Source organism: Hemitrygon akajei, chromosome 22 (assembly GCF_048418815.1).
Source record: "Hemitrygon akajei chromosome 22, sHemAka1.3, whole genome shotgun sequence".
Taxonomy (NCBI): Eukaryota; Metazoa; Chordata; class Chondrichthyes; order Myliobatiformes; family Dasyatidae; genus Hemitrygon; species Hemitrygon akajei.
The window spans coordinates 45034753-45059220 of NC_133145.1; the positions used below are offsets into that span (position 1 = coordinate 45034753).

At 42.3% G+C, this 24468-nt stretch overlaps 1 protein-coding gene across 6 annotated transcripts in view; it reads left to right on the forward strand.

The window, feature by feature from the left end:
* bahcc1b (BAH domain and coiled-coil containing 1b) overlaps positions 1–24468 on the forward strand; it is a 290919-nt gene that overhangs the window by 164572 nt on the left and 101879 nt on the right. For all 6 annotated transcript variants that reach the window (XM_073026130.1, XM_073026129.1, XM_073026128.1 and 3 more), the window contains exons 8-11: positions 4977–5138; positions 9270–9505; positions 12155–12530; positions 15015–15875. In XM_073026130.1, coding sequence (XP_072882231.1) covers positions 4977–5138; positions 9270–9505; positions 12155–12530; positions 15015–15875 — 1635 coding nt within the window. The remainder of the gene's footprint in view (positions 1–4976; positions 5139–9269; positions 9506–12154; positions 12531–15014; positions 15876–24468) is intronic.

Below are 24468 nucleotides of genomic sequence, written 5' to 3' on the forward strand. Positions count from 1 at the left end.
TGTGCTGATTTCTTCCCACATTCCAAAGACGTTTGGTTAGGGGTAGTGAGCTGCCACATTTAACATTGAGCTTGGCAGCCCGTGCGCTCCACAGCATGCCACATTGGCACCAGAAATGTGCCGGTACTTACAGGCTTCCCAGCACAATGTCGCTGATTTGATTTGATGGAAATGACGTGTTCCACTGTACGCCAGGAGTCAGAATCAGATTTATTATCACTGACGTGGGTTGACCATTCATAAATATGATGGTGGAGCTGTTCCTAAGACATTGAGTGAGTGTCTGCAGGCTCCTGTACCTCTTCATTGATGGCAGTAATGAGAAGGGAGCATGTCCTGGGTGGTGGGAGTCCTTAATGATGGATGCCACCTTTTTGATGCATTGCCTTGTGGAAATGGTTTGAAGATGTTTCAATGTACGTGTGAAAAATAAAGCTAATGTTTAAGATCTTTGATCTTTAATTTTATATTATTTCATGGTACTTCTGCCACAAAATAACAAAATTCACAATCTGTCAGTCAGTGATAATAAATCTCATACTGGCGCTGATTCTGTTTTTTATTCACTGAAAATCACTGCCTTTCAAAATCACTGCATTTTAAATTTTCTTGATGTCCTTGAGCTTTCCCACGATAAAGTGTGGGTGGTGTGATTACCTGGTGCGGGTAACAGGTTGAAATATCAATAGTAATTGCATTATGAGTGAAGTGACAAGCCTTTGGCTTGTCTCCTGTAAGATCTTCAGTTTAAGCTATCAAGCCATGTGATGGTCCAAAACCAAAACTGGACAGTGCTGTGGAGCGCACGGGCTGCCAAGCTCAAGAAGGCAAGGAGATGCTAATGGGAGGTGGGATCTCTTCCAAGTTGCTGTAGGTTAACTTTGCATACCATCCCCCTACTGGCTGAGGTGGTCTTGACCAAATAGCTAAGGGGGGGGGGGGGGGTTGCACTGTATTCAGCAGCATCCTTGCACTTACTGTACCTTGACTCTTAATGTCCTTTGGACTTGGGTAGGTAAGGTATGCCCCTCTATTTTAGACATTAAAAGTATATTCCTACAGATTTTTGCTACGATGTGGAAGTACATAATCATGCTCTTCTGCATGTCTTTGGTGCATTGCCTGTAATTGAATTGCAATCCCAAGTAAGAAAACAGATGTATACGGTATCTCTTTAAATTATCCATCGAAGTGAAAATCATTCCAGAACATCAGCAACATTTGTACATCTTTATACAAACCAGCAAAGTAAGTCGGCCAGCTGTGTTATTATAACTAAACCCAGCAATTTTCAGAAGATTTCAATGGGGAAGTGCGACCACATCCTTCTAATTATTATTCTTGGTAGTAAGCTACTAAGTTCAGTTTCCTTCTACAGGTTAGGTACTAACCTGTTTTCCGAGTGATTATATTAGAAAGATTTGGCTAAAATTAGTATGCTGAAGTGTGGTTTCACTTGTTTTAAACCAGAGTGATTAACAGCTACTCGTAGTCTTAATGGATAGGATTTTTAGTTATTTCAATTTTCCTTTGCTGTATTTTATGAAACAGTCAAATTAATCTCTCAGAAACCATGATGCAAAGAATGTGGGGCAGAATTATGTATAACTTGGTCTGTAAATAGAATAAATCCTAAAAAAGCTGCATGATTCACTCTGTTTTGTTTTTCCTATTTTAATATGTTCCTTTAAATAATTTTATTCCTTGGTTTCAATTGCACTTCATTAAAAACATTTTCCTCAGATTTTATGTGAATATCTAACTTTTTTTTAAAATTTGTTTTTAAAATTTGTTGTATTTTCCCTTCTTTACTTGTGGAAGAGCCCATTCCTGGCAAGAGTTTTACTTCTCATCTATTCAAAAGTTGGGAGGGGAGAAGAAGGCCAAGTGAAGTAATGATGGAAGATTTTTTTTCCCAGGGTGGGTTTTACAACTATCTGACCACATCCCTAACACTTTCACTGATACTGCTTTAGCAAGCTGAGTCATATTCTTCAAAACATCACAGTACGATTGTACTCACAGTCTCTCATGTTACAGTAAGTCCTCCTAGTTACTCCCACATCTGGTATATTATGGTGCTTTCAGCATCTAGACCATCCATCATCAATACTTTCTTCCTGTAGAATGTCTAGATTGGGCAAGGAAACCACCCAAAGGTTCTGGCAGTTCACATAATACTTACAAGAAAACTCATCAGGCAAAGAAATTAGTTTCGAAACTATTGGCGAAGTAACGTGACTGAAGTGATTTTGGATGGATCTGTGCTTTCCACATATCCAGCTTTAGCTGCAGCAACGTTAGCAGGCATTTAGAAAACATTCCTAAAGTAGAAATTCCTTACCAAAGCCTAAACCAGTCTAGTCCATAGCTTCACTTAAAGAGGGAAGTTTAAAGTTCAGTCTCAAAAGGGTCTCAAAGGAAAGTATCACCGGCATATGTCATGAAACGTGTTAACTTTATGGCAGCAGTACAATGAAATGCATGGTAAATAAATATAGAGAAAAAATAATTTACGTTAAAGTTACATATGTAAGTTTCTGCAATTTACTTCAATCTTGTGTAGTAGCCCCTCCCCCACCCCATGCCAGGTGGTGATGCAGCCAATCGGAATGCTCTCCAAGGTACATTTGTAGATGTTTTTGAGCGTTTAGTTGACAAACTGAATCTCTTCAAGCTCCTAATGAAATATAGCTGCGTCAATATGTTGCATCTAGGTAGGTCCTCAGAGATATTGACACCCAGGAACTTGGAAATTGCTCACGCTGTCTACTTCTGATCCCTCTATGAGAATTGGTTTGTGTTCCCTGGACCTACTCTTTCTGAAATCCACAGTCAGCTCTTTGGTCTTGCTGCTGATGTTGAGTACAAGGTTGTTGCTGTGACACCACTCAGCTGGTTGGTGTATCCCGCTCCTGTGTGCCCTTACATCGCCACCTGAAATTCTAGCAGAAGCTGGTTGTCAATTCACCATCAGAATCAGAAGCTGGTTGGGTATCATTGGCATATGTCACGAAATTTGTTGTTTTGCAGTAAAGGTACATTGCAGTACATAATAAAACTACAAATAAGAAATATGAAAAAAATGTTAAATAAGTAGTGCAAAAAGAGGTTTAAAAAGTAGTGAGGGAGAGTATATGTGTTCATTAACTATTCAGAAATCTGATGGCAGGGGAGAAGAAGCTGTTCCTGAATGGTTGAGTGTGTGTCTTCAGGCTCCTGTACCTCCTTCCTCGACGGTAGCAATGAGAAGAGGACATTCCTGGATGATGGGGGGTGGGGGGGGGGGGTCCTTAATAATGGATGCCACCTTTTGAAACTGTTCTTGATGCTGAGGAGGCTGATGAAGGGTTTCAGCCCGAAACATCAACTGTACTCTTTTCCATAGATGCTGCCTGGCCTACTGAGTTCCTCCAGCATTTTGCGTTTGCTTCATAGATACCAACCTCCCTAGCATTGAGGAGATTTTCAGAAGGTGATACTTCAAAAAGGCAGCACCATCGTTAAGGTCTCCTATCTCTCTGGACGTGCCCTTTTCTGATTGCTGCCATCAGGGAAGAGATACAGGAGCCTGAAGACACACACTCAATGTTTTAGGAGCAGCTTCTTCCCCTCCACTATCAGATCTCTGAATGGACAACGAACCCACCTAACAATCAAGTCCAACTCCTGTCCTTAATGCATGGCTTAGCTACCAAGCCTGGCCGCCCTCTTTCTACTGACAGGAAAAGGGGCAAAGGCGAGTTAGTGATGCTTTAAAACCTGTCACTTCAGACAGATGGGGCTCATCAGCTGTGGTTGGCAGCTCATCTAAGAGAAGGAAAACTCTGATCTCAAACCTCCGGTGTCTTGCAGCTCATGGGGAAGGCTTCAGGAGTAAACTCTGAGGTAAAATTTGGAGCTGGATTCCCTAAGGTAGTTCCAAATTGGGTTCAACGCTGACTGGCAACCACTGTGACGCCGCTGGTGCCAAACTGTATCGGTCTCTGCCATTCCTTTAGATTCATCAGCTGCGTGGAGAGAGGAAGCCTGCTACTTGGGCAGCAGCTTGCTCTCCATTATCATGCTGTCCTGGCTTGGGTATCGTGTAGACAGCTGATATGCAATATGCATGGTCGCCCCCAACCAATATGTCTCAGTTGTAATTTGTAGTTTGTTTTGTATTGCATTGTACTCTGCCGATAAACAGAGACATACATCAGTGATACTAAATTTGATTCTGATCTTGTTGCTCCTTGACTTTCTTCTTACTTTTTTTTGGTTTTACATCCTTTCCCAACTTGTTCAAATTAGTAAGCTTAAATTGACATGGAGGAGGAGCATTCTGAGAACTTAGCATTCGCTGATGATAATGAAGCTTTGTGGGCAGCAACTTCATAACATTTTTGTAAGATGCAAATTGAATAGGGTCATTGGGCTCACCTTCCTGTGGCAGAGTGTATAATATGTCATTCATACACATTTCAGTTCCATTGTACCATGTGTTTTTGCTGGAATATTGCAATATCCTTGTCTCATTTGCTTATAGCCAAGGTGAATGTCAATGGAAGTCAGCGATGTATTTCTATCAGTGATGAAACAGTAAATGAGGCAGCTGAAAGAGTAGAGTGCCCGTGGTGTGCAGAGGAAGCATGCTTTGATGGATCAAACATTCTTTCCTTTCCTTTGCTTCTTTTTGTGTCCCTGCTGTGAATCATTTTATCAGCTATGTGCTTAGGAGGAACAGTTACCACACCAGTGACTTGATGGCCAAAGAGAAAGTGATTGTACTTCTGCCAGGACACAAGGGTGAAGAATTGTTCTGCTTGCTTTGTACAGTCATACTGTAAACAAACTCAGAACTGTAAAAAGAGGGATTTCAGTGCAAATAATGATCAAAACTGTGCCTTTCATGTAACCGTGCATCTCAATATTTACAAGTTATTGTCCTTTCAGTCAATCTACAATTACAAATATTTTGCTTTTGTCTGACACAGGAATCGGTCACCCAGCCCTCCATTCAAATCTACCACCTGGTTTTCCAGCATCGATGCCAAGTGCCATGCAGACAGTATTTCCACTTTCCCAAGATCCTTCAGCCCAGCTTGTTATCCTTCCCACTGAGCCACCAGCAGCACACCCAACTCCTCATCATCTCGGTAATACAGTGTATTCATGATGTGTATAGGTCATGGTCGTACACCTGCCTGAATAGTGTATTTTATATGTGAATTACTCTGCTTTAGATATGGCGATTGAATGAGATAGATAAAATTGATTAAATTTAAGCAATACCACTGTTTATTACTGAAAACTTATATTGCAACCTTTATTCAGTTTACAAAGGGTCACTTATCGCTTTATTTTGCTATAGAAAAAAATACAGCTGTGAAATTCTTTGGGATATTTTTGTTTTTCTTTCTCTCATTCTATTTCTTGCAATCATTCTCCTCCTCTCTTACATACACCCACACTCAAATATTTGTGAAAAAGATTGGTTAATAATATGAATTAGATGCCATTATAAATTCCCTATTATTTCCTACATATATTTTTTATATTAATAAAATCAGTTTTAAACAAAGGCCTATTTAATGAAGTCTGGATTAGTTAGTAGGTCAGTCCTGTAGATAAAGTGAACCCTAGTATGTTAATAACTTTGATAAAATCTAATATTTCTATGCTAGTTTTATTTTGTCTTGGGGTAAATTGGATTTCTCGTGGTCCTTTGTGTTGAGGTGTTTCGGTAAGTATAGTGAGCAGCAGAACTGGAAGAGTGACATTACTTACATTAGTTTGACATGTCATGAGGAGGTGAAATGTATTCCCTTTCAGATCCCAGATTTTCTGAATAATTATCCTCTGACTGTTTTTAATTCCATTTCATTTTGGAATGGCATGCATCTAAGACATATTTAGAAGTCTCTCGTAAATCAAGTCCATACGTTTTGCATTTATTATTATCAAAAGTGCATTTCTTTTAACAGTGTAAACAAATTAAACAGAATTATGTGACTTTTCACAAAGTCTGAATTCGTATTATCCATTTGAAATAGATTTGCAGTTCAATTTATGCTGTGTGTTCCCTAAACACTGCTTCCTGGAAATTAACAGTGAGAGAAGGCAGTCCAACTGAGAGTCCTGTGCTTGAATCCAAGCTCAAATAAAGAAGATGACTTCACTGGGAGAATATAGTCCAATGCTTCCTGTATAGTTCCCACAGGAACCCTTCTCAAAATTACCTGCACTTAGGCAGTTAAACTATGAAATCTCACTCAGACAGCCTGGGTGAAAGCCTAAGTAAATACAGAAGTGAGAATCCCAAGGATTTAGTCACCATCCTTGCTTGCCACCCACTTTGAATGATCCTCTCCCTGTTGACTGTCTCCAACACGGAGCAGTTCCCCTGACATGAACACCCTTGGGCAACTCTTGTGCAATGCGGGATTTTTCTTATCGTAAATGGCAAGTTCTACCCTCAGATTTGCTCTGACCATCTGGAAAGCCCCACCTACACTGACAATGAGAATGAATGCTTGTGAACATTGCTGACATTCAGGACAATCAAAGTACTCCACTCCCAGGAATTTAATAAAATTAAAACAAAAACATCGAAAAGTTCCCAAAGTAATTAAATCTATTAAAATTAATGAAATTTTAAAATAAAATTGCAACATATCTTAAATAGTTGAGAGGTTCTTCACAAATCAAATGCATAGGTTCAGCATGGGCAGATTATCCGGTCTGTGTGCTGGGGAACATGGAGGATATACACTCTGCTGCTGGATTTGAGAGCAGGTAGGGGATCCTGGCAGTCAGCTGTGTGAAGGTTTGATTTCTGTGTATGGCAGTAACAGAACAGCAAGCACTTTTGCAGGAAGTTTAGACCCAGGTGTTAAGTACGTGCCGGAAAAGGCACCATGGTAAAACGATACTCCGTCTCTCAACTTTTACCCTATTGTACAAGCATACTCTTCAAAGCATTTTATAAAACAGTGGGAAGCTTAATGATTCTGCACACTCAGTGAAGAGCCATGCCCAAAAAGCGTATGCACTGGAGAGTTATTCTAACAGTTCTGTAGCCCTGTCCCCGACCTGTACTTCCTTTGATAAATGGCTCATGGTGGGAGCGTGGGACTGCTGAATTTATTGGAATATATGCCATCTAAAAATGTATCCAAGCAGATGATTTATATTGTTGTGGTAATGGCTGATATAAAGCTTATCAATAACTATCTCTAAAGCATTATAATGTACCAGTGGACATCCTGTGGCATTACTCTTGAAAGTCAGATGAGATGACACTTTATAATGATGAGTTTTATTATCTTGCACGCACAATGCGTTTTTCTGCCGAGTTGGGCAGGGCACCTGTAAGGCCTAATAGTTACTAAGTATTCAGCAGCTTGGGTCAGTCAGCATCCCATTGTTAGTCAGACAGGTTTATACACCATGTGTTTAGCAAGGCAATAATTCACGTTCAGATTGATTTGTATCGTAGTTTGCAGATGATGTTCATGCAACACCTGTGTTCACTGGCAGGATTCTTTTGACTATTTTGATGCTTTGAAACGCGCTCTAATCCAAGTACTCTGTTCTTGCTGTGGTGTGGTATTCCAATTATATTTAAAACTTGGATTCAAGGTGAATCATAATACACAGATGGAAATTTGCACAGTGGTGGCCGCAAAAGCACTAAATGAAATTAGTTTTGCCGCGCATAATGGCCCTGAACCACAAACTTAACAGTGACTTCCCATTATTGCCAAAGTATTACTTGAACCAGTTCTTTTTGAGATTTGTAATGCTATGTCCGTGAAGGATTTTTTTTCCTTCACTGGAGATTGAAGTGAGGGAGCAAGGCCCATGGTGCAGTGCACAACCGTGGTTAATTATTAAGATTTATTTGTCGGTTCCGAGTCTAGGTTTGGACAACTGGAAGGCTGTAGATTAAGGGAGAGACCCGGGGAAGCAGGAAAAATTCCATTCATTTCTGCTGCCAAGCTTTGTGTTTCATCCATTGTAATTCCATGCAGAATAATAGAACAAGGTGGATGACAATATAATTTCAGTGTAGACAAACCAAAGAGGAAATGTTCAGGAGATCAGTGACCAAAATATCCCACTGGGCACGAGAGAGCTCGTGGGTCGATAGGAACAGAGGATGAGCTGTCAACCGTAGGATAGGTAGAATGATCTAGAAAAAGGCTATCTATTTACGTACACGGGTCTGGTTGGATGGTGAGAGACAGTAGTACACAGTGACTGATATTCAGAATATTGAAGGATTGCGACAAAGAGAGTGCAAGGAGAGGGGGAGAGGTGGAATCGGATAATAAACCTCTAAACACAAGAGATCAGAGCTTCAAATGGATTTGGACTACAAAATCCAACACTTAACGTTGCTCCCAGCCCCAGTTCGCTGGGCAAGTGACACTGGATAGGGATAACTCATCTCCAATGCTTTGCTCAGCATGTCCCAGTCTTGAGACTTTTACACGGCCGTGTAGTAGTTAGCATAATGGCAGCAACCCAGGTTCAATTCCACTGCCATCTGTAAGGGGTTCTTCCTGTGAAGACGTAGGTTTCCTTCCACATTGCAAAGATGTATAGGTCATTTAGGTTGATTGGTTAATGGGTGTAATTGGATGACATGGCCTTGTTGGGCCAGAAGAGCCTGTTAAGTTGTATCCCTAATATCTAACCAATTCAGCATTGAAATTTTCATGATGGGCTCGCCACTCCAAGGGGCGTTGATCCCTTATTTCAGTCTCCCAGTAAAGGAAACATCGTTCGCTGACACATCATTTCAATCTCTAAAGAACCGGTAATTCAGTAATAACGGTTGACGTAAACGACCAGAATCGCTCACAAGTGCCCCATCCTGCTTTACTTACCTTCAGAAGGCTGAGTTGAGATTGGAAAAGTCCTTGGCTCTGAGCTGAGCTTCTATTTTGTAAAATTTTGACTCCGCTCATACAATTTTAATTGAAATTCTACCCGTTTCTGCTGATGATTCTGTTTTACATTCATGGGACCAGAGCTTAACCCCGCCCAATCTTCTATCAACGTTCATGTTAATTTATGGTACTTGGATCTCCTAACTTCCTTCACTGAGCTACAACAAACTGTATTTAGTCAATTTTACATTAAGTGATGCAGTTAGATAATCTTATTATTGGTGGTAAAATGTGAATGCTGCATTATGTTGGAACAATGGGGTGTCTTTGCTTAGTGAAGTTCATGTTGGGGTATTATCTAACCTCTTCTTTCTTTGCCGGTTCTTCCAGCTGAGGTGATCGATCCTGCTCACTCCCTCTGGCCACCCATCTATCCAGCCCGAGCCCCTGCCTCACACATGCAGCATCCAGGCCAGCTCTCTGTTTATCCGCGCTCACAGCTTCTCCGCCAGCAGGAGCTCTACATGCTGCAGCAACAACATCAGCAGCACCAACAGCAGCAGCAGCACCAACAACAGCAGCAGCGAGCGCAAGCTCTTCAACTCCAGCGGCACTCACAGCTCACGGTGAGGGAACCATGCATCGGCAAGGCTTTGCCTCCAGAACATCTCCCTCTGGGCGACTAACGTTTGGTTCTCCATTTCCTTCATGGCCACGTTTTTCACAGATCCAGAAAAAACAGAAATGGCTGTCTTAATTCCCACTTCTCAACCAATCAAGTGAAGTTTATTGTCGTTTAACTACATACGTATATATAATGTACAAAGGGTCTTTGATAAGTTCGTGGCCTAGGGTGGAAGGAGTCAATTTTAGAAAACCTAGCACATTTATTTTTCAACATAGTCCCCTCCTACATTTACACACTTAGTCCAGGGGTGGTGGAGCATACAGATCCCTTCTTTGTAGAAGTGGTCCATAAGCAGGGGTGATTGATAAGTTCATGGCCTAAGGTAGAAGGAGATGAGTTATACAGCTCTCATTACATGCACGTGCAGGTCAACTCTTCCAGTGAAAATGCAGAAAATTTGAAGTTAATAACTCATCTCTTTCTACCTTAGGCCACAAACTTATCAATCACCCCTGCTGTGGACACTTTCTGGAGGTCCAAGATCCGTATGCTCCACGACCGCTGGACTAAGTGTGTAAATGTAGGAGGGGACTATGTTGAAAAATAAATGTGCTAGGTTTTCTAAAATTGACTCCTTCTACCTTAGGCCATGAACTTATCAATCACCCCTCGTATATAGTAACAAGACGACGTTTCTTCGAACCAGGATGTAAAGCACATAACACACGATAAGGATAAAATCTACATTTGAATCACACATAAGTAACAAATTAAAGTGTATTAATATTAAATATTGTAAGGTACAGACTAGATTAATCAGTGACATTTCGGATACGATGCAGCCAGGAGTCCAGAAGCCCAATGGCCTGGGGAAAGAAACGGTTTCTCATCCTGACCGTTCTTGCTTTCATGCGTTGGAGTCTCGTGCCGGATGGTAGAAAGTCAAAGGGAATGCTGGTTGGATGGGTGGGATCCTTGATAATACCAAGGGCCCTGCGTATGCAGCGCTCCTGATAAATGTCCACGATGGATGGTAGGGAGACCCCTATGATCCTCTCAGCCGTTCTCACAGGCCTTTGTAGGGATTTCAGGTCCGATGCTCGACTGCTCCCATAGCAGATGGAGATGCAACTTGTCAGGATGCTCTTTGTTCAAAGTCCTTTATTCGGCTGGCCTGTATCTTTATACGAGAACCAAGCACTTATTACTGAGAACAGGATTGTCCAATGTCTCAGTCAAATTGAGAACCACTGATTTTCAGTCACTGGCACAAAATAAATTACTGCAGATATTGGAAAATTGATGTTTAGAAAAGGAAATGCTCATCAAGTCGTGCAGCATCCATAGAGAGAGAAATATAGTTAAAGGTGCAGTTTGGTAACTTCCCATGACTTTCTTAATCTGTGCTAGATGTTCATACTTGCCATCTTGTCCTCTTTCATCCTGTCAACGTCTAACTGCTTGTATCCTGAAAGCATCCAGTATGCACGAGTAACTTTTGACAGGACAATAGTGAATTGAACGCCAAAGCCCCTAATGGAACTAATAAGACATGAGTTGGAAAGAATAGACCCAGGAGGTACTGCAGATGCTGGGGATCTAGAGCAATACACACAGTGTGGTGGAGGAGCTCAGCAGGTCAGACAGCTTCTATGGACGGGAGTAAACAGTTGATGTTTCGGGCCAAGACCCTTCATCAGGACTGGAAAGGAAGGGGGAAGAAGCCAGAACAAGAAGGTGGTGGGGGGGAAGAAGTACAAGGTGATAGGTGAAACTGGGAAAGGGGAGCGGAGAAGTAAGGAGCTGGGGAGTCGATTGGTGGAAGAGATAAAGATCTGGAGAAGGGGGAATCTAATAGCGGAGAACAGAAGACCATGGAAGAAAGATAACGGGAAGGAGCACCAGAGAAAGGTGATGGGCAGGTAAGGAGAGAACGTGTGAGAGGGAAATGAGTGGGAATCGGTGAGGTGGTGGGGGGGTTGTAATTACAGTAAGTTCAAGAAATCAGTGTTCACACCATTAGGTTGAAGGCCACCCAGACAGAATGTAAGGTGTTGCTCCTTCAACCTGAGTGTGGCCTCATTGTGACAGTACAGGAGGCCATGGACTGACATGTCGGAATGGGAATAGGAAGTAGAATTGAAATGGGTGGCCTCTGGGAAATCCTGCTATTTATGGCGGACAGAGCAAAGGTTCTCGACGAAGTGGACTCTCAATCTACCTCGGGTCTCACCGAAATTACAGGAGGCCACAATGGGAGCACCGGATACTGTAGGTGAACCCAGCAGATTTACAGGTGAAGTGTCGCCTCACCTGGAAGGACTGTTCGGGGTCCTGAATGGAAACGATGTGGGCAATTTAATTTGGCCATTGTCTCTCTCTGTTACCAATTAGAAGTTTAACTATAACTGTTTAGGAAGGGTGTTAAGCATTTTGGAACCAAGATAGATAGATGGAGGTTATGATGTTCATCAAGCATTACTTAAATGAACAGGATGATGAATGGATTCCTTCTGCTCCCATAATCCTGGATTACTTAAATGTTTAGGTTTGGTGAGCAGAATTGCAATGTAGTAAAATGGAACTGGGCTGAACTCTTTGGGTTTAACAATTTCAATTTACCTCCTGAATCCTATCTTTTCTTCAGGATCAACGTAAGGCAGAGGAATCTCGAATAGAGGCAGAAGAGCACACTCTAGAGAGGAACAGGAGATCACACAAAACAGTTGCCTTAAACTCTCCCAAGAATCTTTCTTCTCCGGTCATACTGCCATCTGGCATGTGTTCTGCCAAACTCTCACCGTGTCGTCATTCTCCTTCATTAACACCCAAGTCGGGATGCCCCACCCCCCAGCCCACCGCAGTCTGTCCGTTGCCTTCTTGTCCGACTTCTGGTCCTGCTGCTGTCCCACAGACGTCCGTGGCTAGTCCTCCTTCTTCCCAGAGTTCCACAGGAAGTCAGATGGTGGAAAAGCGAGTGGAAGGAGAGCCCTCTCAGCACTACCCTGAATCCTTTGAGCCAGGTATGTCCACGTTAGATTAAGAACCACAAGGAAGGTCCAAATTTGTCACATGGATTTGAAAGCCTCCATTTTTTTTTTGAGTTCTGTAAGTTCAAAAACCAATTGTGTCTTCGTTCTGTGGATAATTCTATGGCCAGTATTAGTACAAAACTAAAAAGAAAGTCTGTTTAATATTTACTGGAATGAAAGAGCACAACTGTTGTCAAGATGTATAAGTCTGTGTTCTGGGAAATGCTGCACTTTCTCTTTTCTGGCTGTGGAGGTACCAAAGGCTGGAAGAAAGTCAGTGTGAGAATGGTAAAAGGATTAATTAATAAATCAATGGCAAATGGGTAAAGACTGTGAACTACTTTCTGTTTGTGCAGCTCTTTTTTTGTTGGAGGGAATGTGCTGGCAGTGAGTTCTGAACATAATTGTTGATGCAAATATTCAATATCATGGAGATAGCAGATATCACAGTGGTCGAACATAACTGCTCACAGGCTCATGCCTGTTAATGCTCATACTATTACATTTTGTAGACACTTGCAGAATATTGGCAAACAGTTTCCAATTGGAAGAATATTCACTACTGAAAAGAAAGATTTGCAATTACTTAGCACTTTGAGTAACCTTGCAATATTTCAAAGAATATTTGACCAATTAAATATTTTTGTAATGTTACCATTGTTAAGGATGAATATTGGTCAGCCTATCAGGGATAACTTGCCTACTCACGTTCTGATTAGTACCATTTGGTCTTTTACTGAGAAGACATAAAAGTTTCAGTTTAACCTATAATTTGAGAGACAACATTTCCGACAATTCAGCTCTCCCTTAGTAATGCTTGTGGGGTTCCAATATCTACCTTTATGTACAAGTCCACGTAGTCTGAATTGAACCTACGACCCTCTGGCTCAGAGCGTGAGCATTAGATTCACAGCTGAACTGATCATCCAAGTTTGCCCCTTACGCCAGGATGTTAAACTGACTTTGTTTCAGCAAGCGAGATTTGCCTGTTTTCGTCTATTCAGATGGGACAAATTGGGAATAAAATGCTCATCTGCACAAGAAGGGAAGACTGACTCGGGATGTCTCTAGGGTGAAATAATTATCAAAGGAAATACTGTAGGAACAAGCTTGGCTTGATTAAATTTCAAAGTACTGAAACGATGCAACTTTTCCTCCAGAAATCAGTTGAAATCAGGCTTGCGAAACCCTAGCCAAAAACAACACGCATGCAGCAAAATCCAATACATTTCCTTTCAGTTTTCAAGGTTAGGCGTTATGCAGCAGCTGGAATTCTTTTGTTTGACGTTGAAGGGAAGAGGAGGAGAGTGACTGAGCTGCCTGGCAGATAGAAAGCTTTTTCTCCTTCAGCAGTCCTTGAGAATGAAACACTTTGGTGGAAGGATATGTATTCATCTGGTGGTATGTCAGAGAAGCGGATGGATACCATTAATTACACTCAGTTGATGACAAAGTAGTCAGGATGCTGCCAACCGGCATAAAGTCAGGGGCACCTTCCCAGTTCTTGGTGAAGACAAAGTAATAACATTAGCTTTGTTGCTCGAGCTTGGTGTCAGCTATACTGTCTGATGTCAGGCGGATAATCTGTTCGGGGTTCAAGGTGTAGGGTTTAATTATTTCATCCTTACGAGCAAATTGATAGTGTTGCCCAGTGTTTCCAAGTGAAACCCCCTATTTCTCCATCCATTGTGATTTGACTTCTGACTCTGAATAAATTTTTTTCTCTCTGTAGTGGTTAGTGAACACAAGGCACCTGGGCAAGGCAGGTTTTCCACTGCACTCATAAAGGTTGATATAGAGTGGCGTTATGATTACAGTCACTATAAGTCATGGTTCATGCACTCATACATGTTCAATTTATCAGAGGGAAATGCAGAATAAGTTAAGGTTGACTGCATGGCAACTGCACTGGATTTCGTGCCCTGCAAATTATATTTCCTGTTCTGGAGAACAGGTCACATATCCCGGATTCACCACAAGGTGTTATATACCAGAAAAATCTGTAAGGTTCAAATTGAGTGGGCTCCATCGTGGTGGATCTTTAGAAATCACCTCTGCTTATAGAGTCGCACACAGCATTAGGTTTACAAAATTATGAGGGTATATATAGGGTTAATTCAAGCAGTCTTTTTCCATTGAGGAGGGAACTGGGAGTTGTAGGTTAAGGGTGAAATATTTAAGGGGAACCTGGGGGGGGGGGGGTGATCTTCTTCATCAGAGGGTGGTGCAAGTGTGGAATGGGCTGCCAGCGGAAAAGGTGGATGTGGATTTGATTGCAACAATTAAGAGAAGTTTAGATGGGTGCATGGATGGGAAGGGTATAGAGGGCTATCATTTAGCTGTGGGCCGATTGGTCTAGGCAGAATAATAGCTCGACATAGACTAGATGGGCTGAAGGGAATGCTCCTGTGTTGTAGTCCTCTATGACTATTAGCTGTGTCAGTAAAACATGTTCCTTCTCCCTGTCTCTTCCAGAGATTCCACCTGGCTACTCGTACACAGCAGTGACCATGGGCTATCGCTCCCCAACTCCTCTTGTACACCCTGCCAACCCCACAGATGCTGAAACTATGCAACCCGTCCCCACCCCATCAGCTGAACCAGAGCAGTCAAGAACCATTACGCCTGGTGCGAAAATTCACTGTGATACTCACTCAGTCCTGACAGTGGGGACAAGCCCCAGCGAACAACAGATCACAGCAAGCGACCTGGACATTGTCGAGCAACATGAGCACAGCCTTCTTCGCAGCACAGAGGAAAAGGAGACAGTAAATGTTTCGCCAGCAGAGAATTCAACTGTGGAGCAACTTGAGCCGTCTATGAAAGAAAACATGGAGTGCTTAAGGCATTTGATTGCTTCTCAGGGAAATGATACTGATGGAAGGCTTACAGAAGAATGCGGACAAGAAACTTCAGCAAACGAGTCACCTCACTCAACCAGTGAGCCCACGACCTTAACCAATGAAACACTGGATGTAAGAAACTCTGATCACTTGAGTTCAGTCCCTGAGACTGACTTAAAGCGTGAATGCAATACTGATGGAGAAGCCACACAAGAGAATCAGGATGAGGACTCTGAAATTAGCCATGATGCCCCGGAGAGGGACGAAGTACTCAAATGGCGGCTAGACTGCGTAGCAGGAATGAATGCCCTGGTGGCAGCTGGCCTCAGTATGGGAGATCTCCTTGCGTTAGAGCCCGAGTTTTCCAGCATCCCCATACCACCCTCACGCCCTGCAACGTCGACTTTTTACCCCTGCTCAGGGATGCATGGCATAGCTCTGCTGAGTGAATTGGCTGAACTGGAGCAGCAGAGCTATAATGCTTCCTGTCAAGGTAATTTCCTTAACTTGCATGAAAATTCAATACCACTGCCCGTGCAATGTTACTCTATATTTCAGATCTTGCATTAATTACTCTTTTTGATTAGAAACCTCTACTCCGTGGGAAAGAACTGCTATTTGGCGGGACGGCAATACATGATGATTCTGAATAACGGAATTTGAAGTGAAGCTGTTGTTCAGCCTCATAAGTTGTCAGACAGTGCAAGAACATCAAGGCATAGAACAAACCTAATAAAATCTCACCCCATATGATGTCGTCAATCCACTCAGAACATGCTTCCATGAACAGGGAATAGTTATATGAGCATATTTTAGGTGATAATTGTTAAGCGAGGAATGTTGCCTTTGTTTTTAATGTCGAGTAAAAGATCTTTAAGGTCCCCTTGAGTCCACAGACAGGGATCTATTTAAGTTTCATCTTACCGTGCTCTGTTCTCTGGTGTACAGAGGTCAGAAGATCTTTTTCAGGATACTGGCAGTGACAGTATACTGGCCTCAAACGTGTCTGAAGTAAAACAGGGGGAAAGAAATTAACTGCCCTTTACTATCCAGAGGCAATGGAAGTGTGCACATGTGGTCTGGATTGCATTCGTGTTGCTGTTTAAAGCTCGGGAATGAAGAACAGGATGGGGAGGGATCCTCCATTCACTGTTCGTATGACTTAGCAAGTTAACAAACATCTTCAAGGATGCAGATGGAAGAATCTTGATGAAAAATTGAGGAAGCAGCTTATCTATAACAGGGGTTCCCAACCAGGGGTCTATGGACCTCTTGCTTAACGGTATTGGGCCATGGCATAAAAAGATTGGGAACCCCTGATCCCTGATCTAAAGGAAAAAAAGTCAAAGTCAAGTTTATTGTCATGTGCACAAGTACATATATGCACAGATCCAATGAAGATCTTACTGGTGCATGGCAGCAAAAACATACATATGCACAAGGAAAACATGAATTAACCATAAATTATGCACAATTTTTACAAGGAAGAACACAATTAGAACGATAGAAACAAAGCTGTTTGTAGTGCAAAGTGATCATTGTGTTTCTATACTGAGGTGGTTATTAGGGTTGTGAAAGTTGTTTCAGGAACCAAGTGGTTGAAGTAGCTGTTCTTGAACCTGGTGGGTGGGAGGAGTGTCAAATTTCTGAGACTCAAAAGATTTTCCCCTTGTGGCTTCAGACTAACAGTAACACCCTACTTGCAGAATGAAGCTGGAAGTGGAAGCTATGTCCAGTGCATAATTTGTGGGACAGTAGGAACTAATTAGTGGAATGTTGTGGTCCGCTCCATGTTCTATTAGTGTAGTTCTGGTCATCATAATGGAATGCTGCTTCTAACCAAATATTCTGTTTCAGCTGGAGGTAATTTCTGTGAAGAAACTGAAATGATTGGGCTATTACTCAAAGCTGTCAGGTGTTAATTTTGGCTTGGTGGTAAGTCTGTTATCTCTGAGCTGGAATGTCATAGACTTCAACCCTGTTTCCTTACAAGCAAAATAATGCTTATACTCCAAATGTTGGTCTCATTAGTGTGGGACCAAATTGATCACTTTAGTCCCTATTCTTCCATTTGACACAAAGGTGCAGAAGATGTTTGCTGATTTCTTTTGAGACATCGTGTCTCTTCTTCTGGCTGTGGAGGGTACAAAGGCATGAGCCTGTAGCCAGGCTATAAAATTCACTGATGCAGTGAGGTAAACTGTGATCAATCTGCCCACAATAATCTCCCACAAACAGGAAAGTGATAATGGCCAGATATCTGTTTCAGTCATGTAGATGAGGGATAAATACCGACCAAGAGACCAGGTTAGTTCCAGGCAACTTATCCCTCAACTCCCTATTCTTCAAATGAGCAGCATGAGATCACTTTATATTTTACCCAAAAAGACTAGATAGAACTTCTCTTGTCAAAAAGTTAATATCTCTGTTGGTCCAGTGAAGTATCTGCCTAGATTTTTATGCTCAAATTTCCAGATTGGCTATTCAATCTGTAATTCAAAGCTACTGTTCATCCCACATATTAGTTTAAAACTAGAGGGTATTATTTAGAAGGAATTTGTTAAGTATGTCTCACTGTTTATTAAACCCTTGAGGATATGGTGGATGAACTGAAATGATCCCAAAGTTCTCAACTTCATTACCAAAAAGGTTTCCCCAGCTGTCTTTCCTCGTGCTCATCCTGACAGTGGAAACTCTGTGACCCATGTCCTGGTGCACAACATTCTCCTGGCTGTCCTGTCCCTTTCTTTTGATGGTTTAGCCTTAAAACCATAAGATACAGGAGCAGAATTAGGCCATTTGGTCCATTGAATCTGCTCCACCATTTCATCATGGCTGATCCCATTTTCCTCTCAGCCCCAATCCTCTGTCTTCTCCCCATATCCCTTCATGCCCTGACCAAGTAAGAACCTATCAACCTCTGTCTTAAATATACCTAATGACTTGGCCTCCACTGCTGCTTGTGGCAAAGAATTCCACAGACTCCTCACTTGCAGGCCATAGAAATTCCTCCTCATCTCCATTCTAACAGGATGCACCTCTATTCTGAGGCTATGTCCTCTGGTCTTACACTCTCCCACCATAGGAAACATCCTCTCCACATCCACTCTATCAATGCCTTTCACCATTCGATAGGTTTCAATGAGGTCACCCTTCATTCTTCTGAATTCTAGTGAGTACGGGCCTGGAGCCATCAAAAGCTCTTCATACGACAAGGCATTCAATCCTGGAATCATTTTCGTGAAATTCATTTGAACCCTCTCCAGTTTCAGCACATCCTTTCTAAGATAAGGGGCCCAAACCTGCTCATAATACTCCAAGCGAGGCCTCACCAGTGTTTTATAAAGTTTCAACATTATATCCTTGCTTTTATATCTTGCTCTCATGAAATGAATGCTAACGTTTGCTTTCCTCACCACAGACTCAACCTGCAAATTAACCTTTAGGGAATCCTGCACAAGGACTCCCAAGTTTTTTGCGCCTTAGTTTTTGTATTTTCTCTTCATTTAGAAACTAGTCTACTCTTTCATTTCTTCTACAAATGTGCATGTCCATACACTTCCCAGCACTGTATTTCATCTGCCATTTCTTTGCCCATTCTCCTAATCTGTCTACCTCCTTCTGTAGCCTCTCTACTTCCTCAAAACTACCTGTCCCTCCACCTATTTTCATATCGTCTGCAAACTTGGCAGCAGAGCCATCAATCCCGTCATTCAAATCATTGACATATAACATGAAAAGAATCTGTCCCAACAGAGACCCCTTTGGAACACCACTAGTCACTGGCAGCCAATCAGAAAAAGTTCCCTTTATTCCCACTTTTTGTGTCCTGCCAATCAGCCCTCTGCTTTATCCACGCTAGAATCTTTCCTGTAATACCGTAGGCTTGTAACTTGTTAAGCAATCTCATGTGTGGCACCTTGTCAAAGGTCTTCTGAAAATCCAAGTACACAACATCAACTGATTCTCCTTTGTCTATCCTGCTTGTTATTTCTTCAAAGACTTCCAACAGATCTGTCAGACAAGATTTTCTGTTGAGGAAGCCTGTTTTATCCTGTGCCTCCAAGTACCCCAAAGCCACATCCTTAATAATTGACTCCAACATCTTTTCAACCACTGAGGTCAGACTAACTGGCCTGAAGTTTCCTTTCTGCTGCCTCTCTCCCTTCTTGAAGAGTGGAGTGATTTTGCAGTTTTCCAGTCTTCCAGAACCATTCCAGAATCTAGTGATTCTTGAAGGATTGTTACTAGTACCTCCACCATCTCTTCAGCCACCTCTTTCAGAACTCTGGGATGTACACCATCTGGTCCAGGCAACTGATCTACCATCAGACTTTTGAGTTTCCCAAGAACCTTCTCTCTAGTTATGGGAACTTCACATATTTCATGATCCCTGACTCTCTGGAACTTCGGCCAAACTGCTAATGCCTTCCACAGTGAAGGCTGATGCAAAATACTTATTCAGTTCATCTGCTGTTTTGTTGTTTCCCATTACTACCTCTCTGGCATCTTTTTCCAGTGGTTCAATATGCACTCTCACCTCTCTTTTACACTTAAATGAATCTGAAGAAACTTTTAGTATCCTCTTTAATATTATTGCCTAACTTACTTTTGTATTTCATCTTTACCTTCTTAATGACCTTTTTAGTTGCTTTCTGTTGATTTTTAAAAGATTTCCCATCCTCTATAAGTTCCCACTTATGTCTCTGATGTTTTTTTGGGTTCTCTGCCTTATACTATAATGCATCATTAAGTCTTGTCGACTTTCAGAGGCCTCTTGTAAACGTCCACTTTCCGACATAAGACCATAATATATAGGAACATAATAGCCCATCAATTCTGCTCTGCCATTTTCTCCCTCAGCCCCAATCTCTTGCCTTCTCCCCGTATCCCTTCATGCCCTGACCAATCAGGAATCTATCAACCTTTGCCTCAAATATGTGTAAAGACTTGGCCGCCATGGCTGCCTGTGGCAACAAATTCCACAGATTCACCACTCTCTGGCTAAAGAAATTCCTCCTCACTTCCCTTCTAAAAGGATGCCCCTCTATTCTGTCCGTCTGTTCATCTCTCTAAATATCTGGTCTTTCTAATCCTCTTGGAGAAACTTCATGAGGAATGTCATTACTATGCAAGTTATTCGGAAATACTGTTTTTACATACTTGTTCCCAAATCTTTCTCAGTTCTGAGGGAAAGTCAACAACTTGAGTCCTTAAATCCAGATCTCCCTCAACAAATGCTGGCTGTTTGGCTCAGTATTTGTGGCATTTTTAAATTGTGTTACTTTGCAACTTAGTTGCATCCACTTTATTGATCTTCAGGTAGAGTTCCAGATAGAGGAGGCAGCTCCTCCTAAAGTGTAGTTTCTTTAGGAATAGAATTTCGCTTTGTTTTGACCCACCAGGACTCTTAAACACTCAATCCTTCCAAACAATCCCTGCAGAAATCCATTGCATGTGTAGATCATCCGTAGGGAAATTGGATCTATCATCCTGAGGAACATTCATTGGCTGAGGACATGACCTCTCTGTTTTGCCGAGTCTGGTCCAAATCCACATCACCTGTGGAAGGAGGCACAGGGAAAGTTACATTGCAGGTTGAGTGAAATTATTCAGACATGGAACATCTCCAACATGCCACAGAAAAGAGAGGCTCTCAAGGACTCATTAGTATTGACCTGACACTCCAAGGCAACGGACGGAAATTGCACCTGCAGTCCTAATTTGTGGTACATCCTGCCAAATGTCTCCCTGTGGTCAAGGAAGAGAGAGGCAGTTAACAGGCCTGTTATTTGGAAATTTTGCACCAGGTCTCAGGTGAAATAGATACTGTCATCAGTGGACTAGTCATGGGCCATGTTGACTGGTTGAGAGGGATCATGAAGGGCTAGCACAGTTGCTGGGTGGGTAGGCTTAACTCAGGTGAGGTGTGCGTCACTCCTAATTGCTTGCCTATCTTCTGAGTTGCGTTCACACTTGTGCGCCTTCAGACAGGGGAGAACATAGTGTCTGCTGGCTGGTATATCTTAGGCTTTCTGTGACCGAGAGGCTGCAGTACATCAAAGGTCCCACTTCTGTCTCCCAGTGACCACATGGGGTTTCTCTGTATGCTCCAGTTTCCTCCCACCATCCAAAGATGTACCAGTTTGTAGGTTAATTGGTTATTATAAATTGTCCCGTGATCAGGCTAGAGTTAAATCGGGCTGGTGGGCGGCACAGATTGAAGGGCCGGAAGGTCCTATTCTGGGCTGTTTCTCAATAAATTAAAACACCAAGAAGAACATATTCTTTACTTTTTTTAACTTTTGTTTGTTATTCTTATTTGTTGTTTATAATTTATTTTAAAATAGTAGCAAAACGAAGGGGATGAGGTTAAGCACAGAGTAAATTTCCCTTTGAACTAAAAGCAACAGAATTGTGTTAGCTTTAAAGCACTTCGGGATATTCTAAGGTTGTGTAAGGTACTATTAAAATGCAGATCTTTTTATGAATGGCTTGAATGGTTTGGGATCCTTCTTCAGACTAATAGCTTCCATCTCCTTTGTATAAAACACTTGGGCTACAAGTCACTGAAGCTGCTAAAACACTGGATATAGATAACTAGAATAATACACTTATTTTGAAATTAAGCTGGTTTATAACTAGTGCTTTTGGGAATGTGTTCATTTAAAAAGCAGAGCATTAAAAATTATTGCAACACAGTTCTCAAAAGAATGTGATCCACAAGATCAAATTATTGTAGCTTTTCTTTTTTGATATTTATAGCATAAACATGGATACAATGCAACAATGACTTATTTCCTGATATCAAAACCTCCATACTGTTGCCAAAAAAAAATCTTCAGAGCCTAAAGTCCTTTTCTCTTTGTGTTACTAAAAGATAAAGAATTTGTCTTGTAAAACGAATCTCCCCAAAGGCCTGTATTTCACTACGGTCTCAAAACACAGGGAGGAGACAATGCCAACTGACTGTGATGTTGGCCCAGCACAATCAAACACTTCCTCCTGCCCACATTAGCATGGCAGAAACATTCTCCGCTCGCTTCCTGCAGCTTTCGTGTGGCAGTTACATGCAGGGAGTGGCTTTCCCATGAAATAACACTTTTTGAGCAAAACAAGATATAAAAACCTTTGATTTGCAAATGAAACATTGAGAAAAGAGAATGCAAGCGGTTTGTTTAGATTTAAGCACTTGATATAATAAATAGAACATTAGGGCTTAATGAATGGAGCCAAGTTTAGCAGGGAATGAGACAGCATTTGGGCAAAATAAGTGATTGAGAGAGACAGGAATGAGAGCAGAGTGATTTTTTTCATTGCCTAGACCCCAGCAGCCATTTATCAGTCCTGTATATTTAACAACTAAAAGATTCTTAAAACATACTTGAAAATGTAAAGCTTTCTCACTGACTCATGGGAATCCTTAGACCATGACCTCGGAAAATGAAGAAGGGTCAGTTCAGATGACGTTGAGAATTCATAGCAGAAGGGCAACACCTCCCAATGTACCCACCAGTTTAACAAAGTCTGCAGATACTGCTTTAGCCTCATCAACCTCTTCAGAACCTATATACTTTGTATGGAATTAAGTCATCCTAATCACAAAGGACTGTTTCAAAAGGAGAAGACCTGTAACGTAGTCTCTTAAATCTGTCTACATGACTGAAGTTTTATACAGTGGAGGCTGCTTTCGGTTGTCGGAGATATACTTTTGGATGCAGTTTACCACTTCTTTGTTATAGCATTTGCTAGGAGATGTATTGAACTGTTATAGACTGACAAGTGTCTGTTCATTAACTAAGGGAACCTACTGATGAAAAGCAATTTATATCCCATATGCTAACATTGTGCAAAACTAGCCATCAGGCTGTATAAATGTTTGGTGGATTTGGATATTTTTTTATAGTTCCAAACTGGGTAAATAACCTTTTCGTTTGCTTTGAAAAACAAGATAAAATCTGCAGAGGCTGGAAATCCAGAGCAACACACACAAAATGCTGGAGGAACTCAGTGGGCCAGGCGGCATCTATGCGAAAAAGCACAGTCAACGTTTCGGGCCGAGACCCTTCATCAGGACTGGAAAAAAGAGATGAGGAGTCAGAGTAAGAAAGTGGGGAGGAGGAGGGAAGAAGTAAAGAGCTGGGAAATTGTTTGGTGAAAGAGATACAGGGCTAGAGAAGGGGAAATCTGATAGGAGGGGACAGAAGGCCATGGAAGAAAGAAAAGGGGGAGGAGCAGTGGAGGGAGGTGATGAGCAGGTAAGGAGATAAGGTGAGGGAGGGAATGGGGAATGGTGAAGGAGGAGGGACATTACTGGAGGTTCAAGAAATCGATGATCATGCCATCAGGTTGAAGGCTACCCAGCCCAAATATATGGTGTTGCTCTTCCAACCTGAGTGTGGCCTCATCACGACAGTAGAGGAGGCCATGAACTGACATGTTGGAATGGAAAGTGGAACTAAAGTGGGTGGCCGATGGGAGGTCCTGCCTTCTCTGGTGGACAGACGATAGATGCTCGGTGAAGTAGTACTTCAATCTGCAATAGGTCTCACCGATGTACAGGAAGCCACACCGGGAGCACTAGATACAGTAGCTGACCCCAACAGACTCACAGGTGAAGTGTCGCCTCAACGCGGCCCTCAACCATTTCTCTTCTACCTCGCGCACGTCTGCCTTCAACCCGTTCTCCCGCCACCCCACCAGGGAAAGAGTTCCTCTTCTCTTCACCTACCATCCCACCAGCCTCCGTGTCCAGCACGTAATTCTCCGTAACTTCTGGCATCTCCAACGGGATCCAAACCACCAAGCACGTCCCCCCCCCCCCCCCCAACTCTCTGCTTTCCGCAGGGATCACTCCCTACGCGACTCCCTTGACAATTTGGCCCTCCCCACTAATCTCCCTCCTGGCACTTATCCTTGCAAGCGGAACAAGTGCCACACCTGCCCCTGCACCTTCTGTCTCGCTACCATTCAAGACTCCAAGTAGTCCTTCCAGGTGAGGCAGCACTTCACCTGTGAGTCTGTTGGGGTCATCTACTGTATCTGGTGCTCCTGGTGTGGCCTCCTGTATATCAGTGAGACCCGAC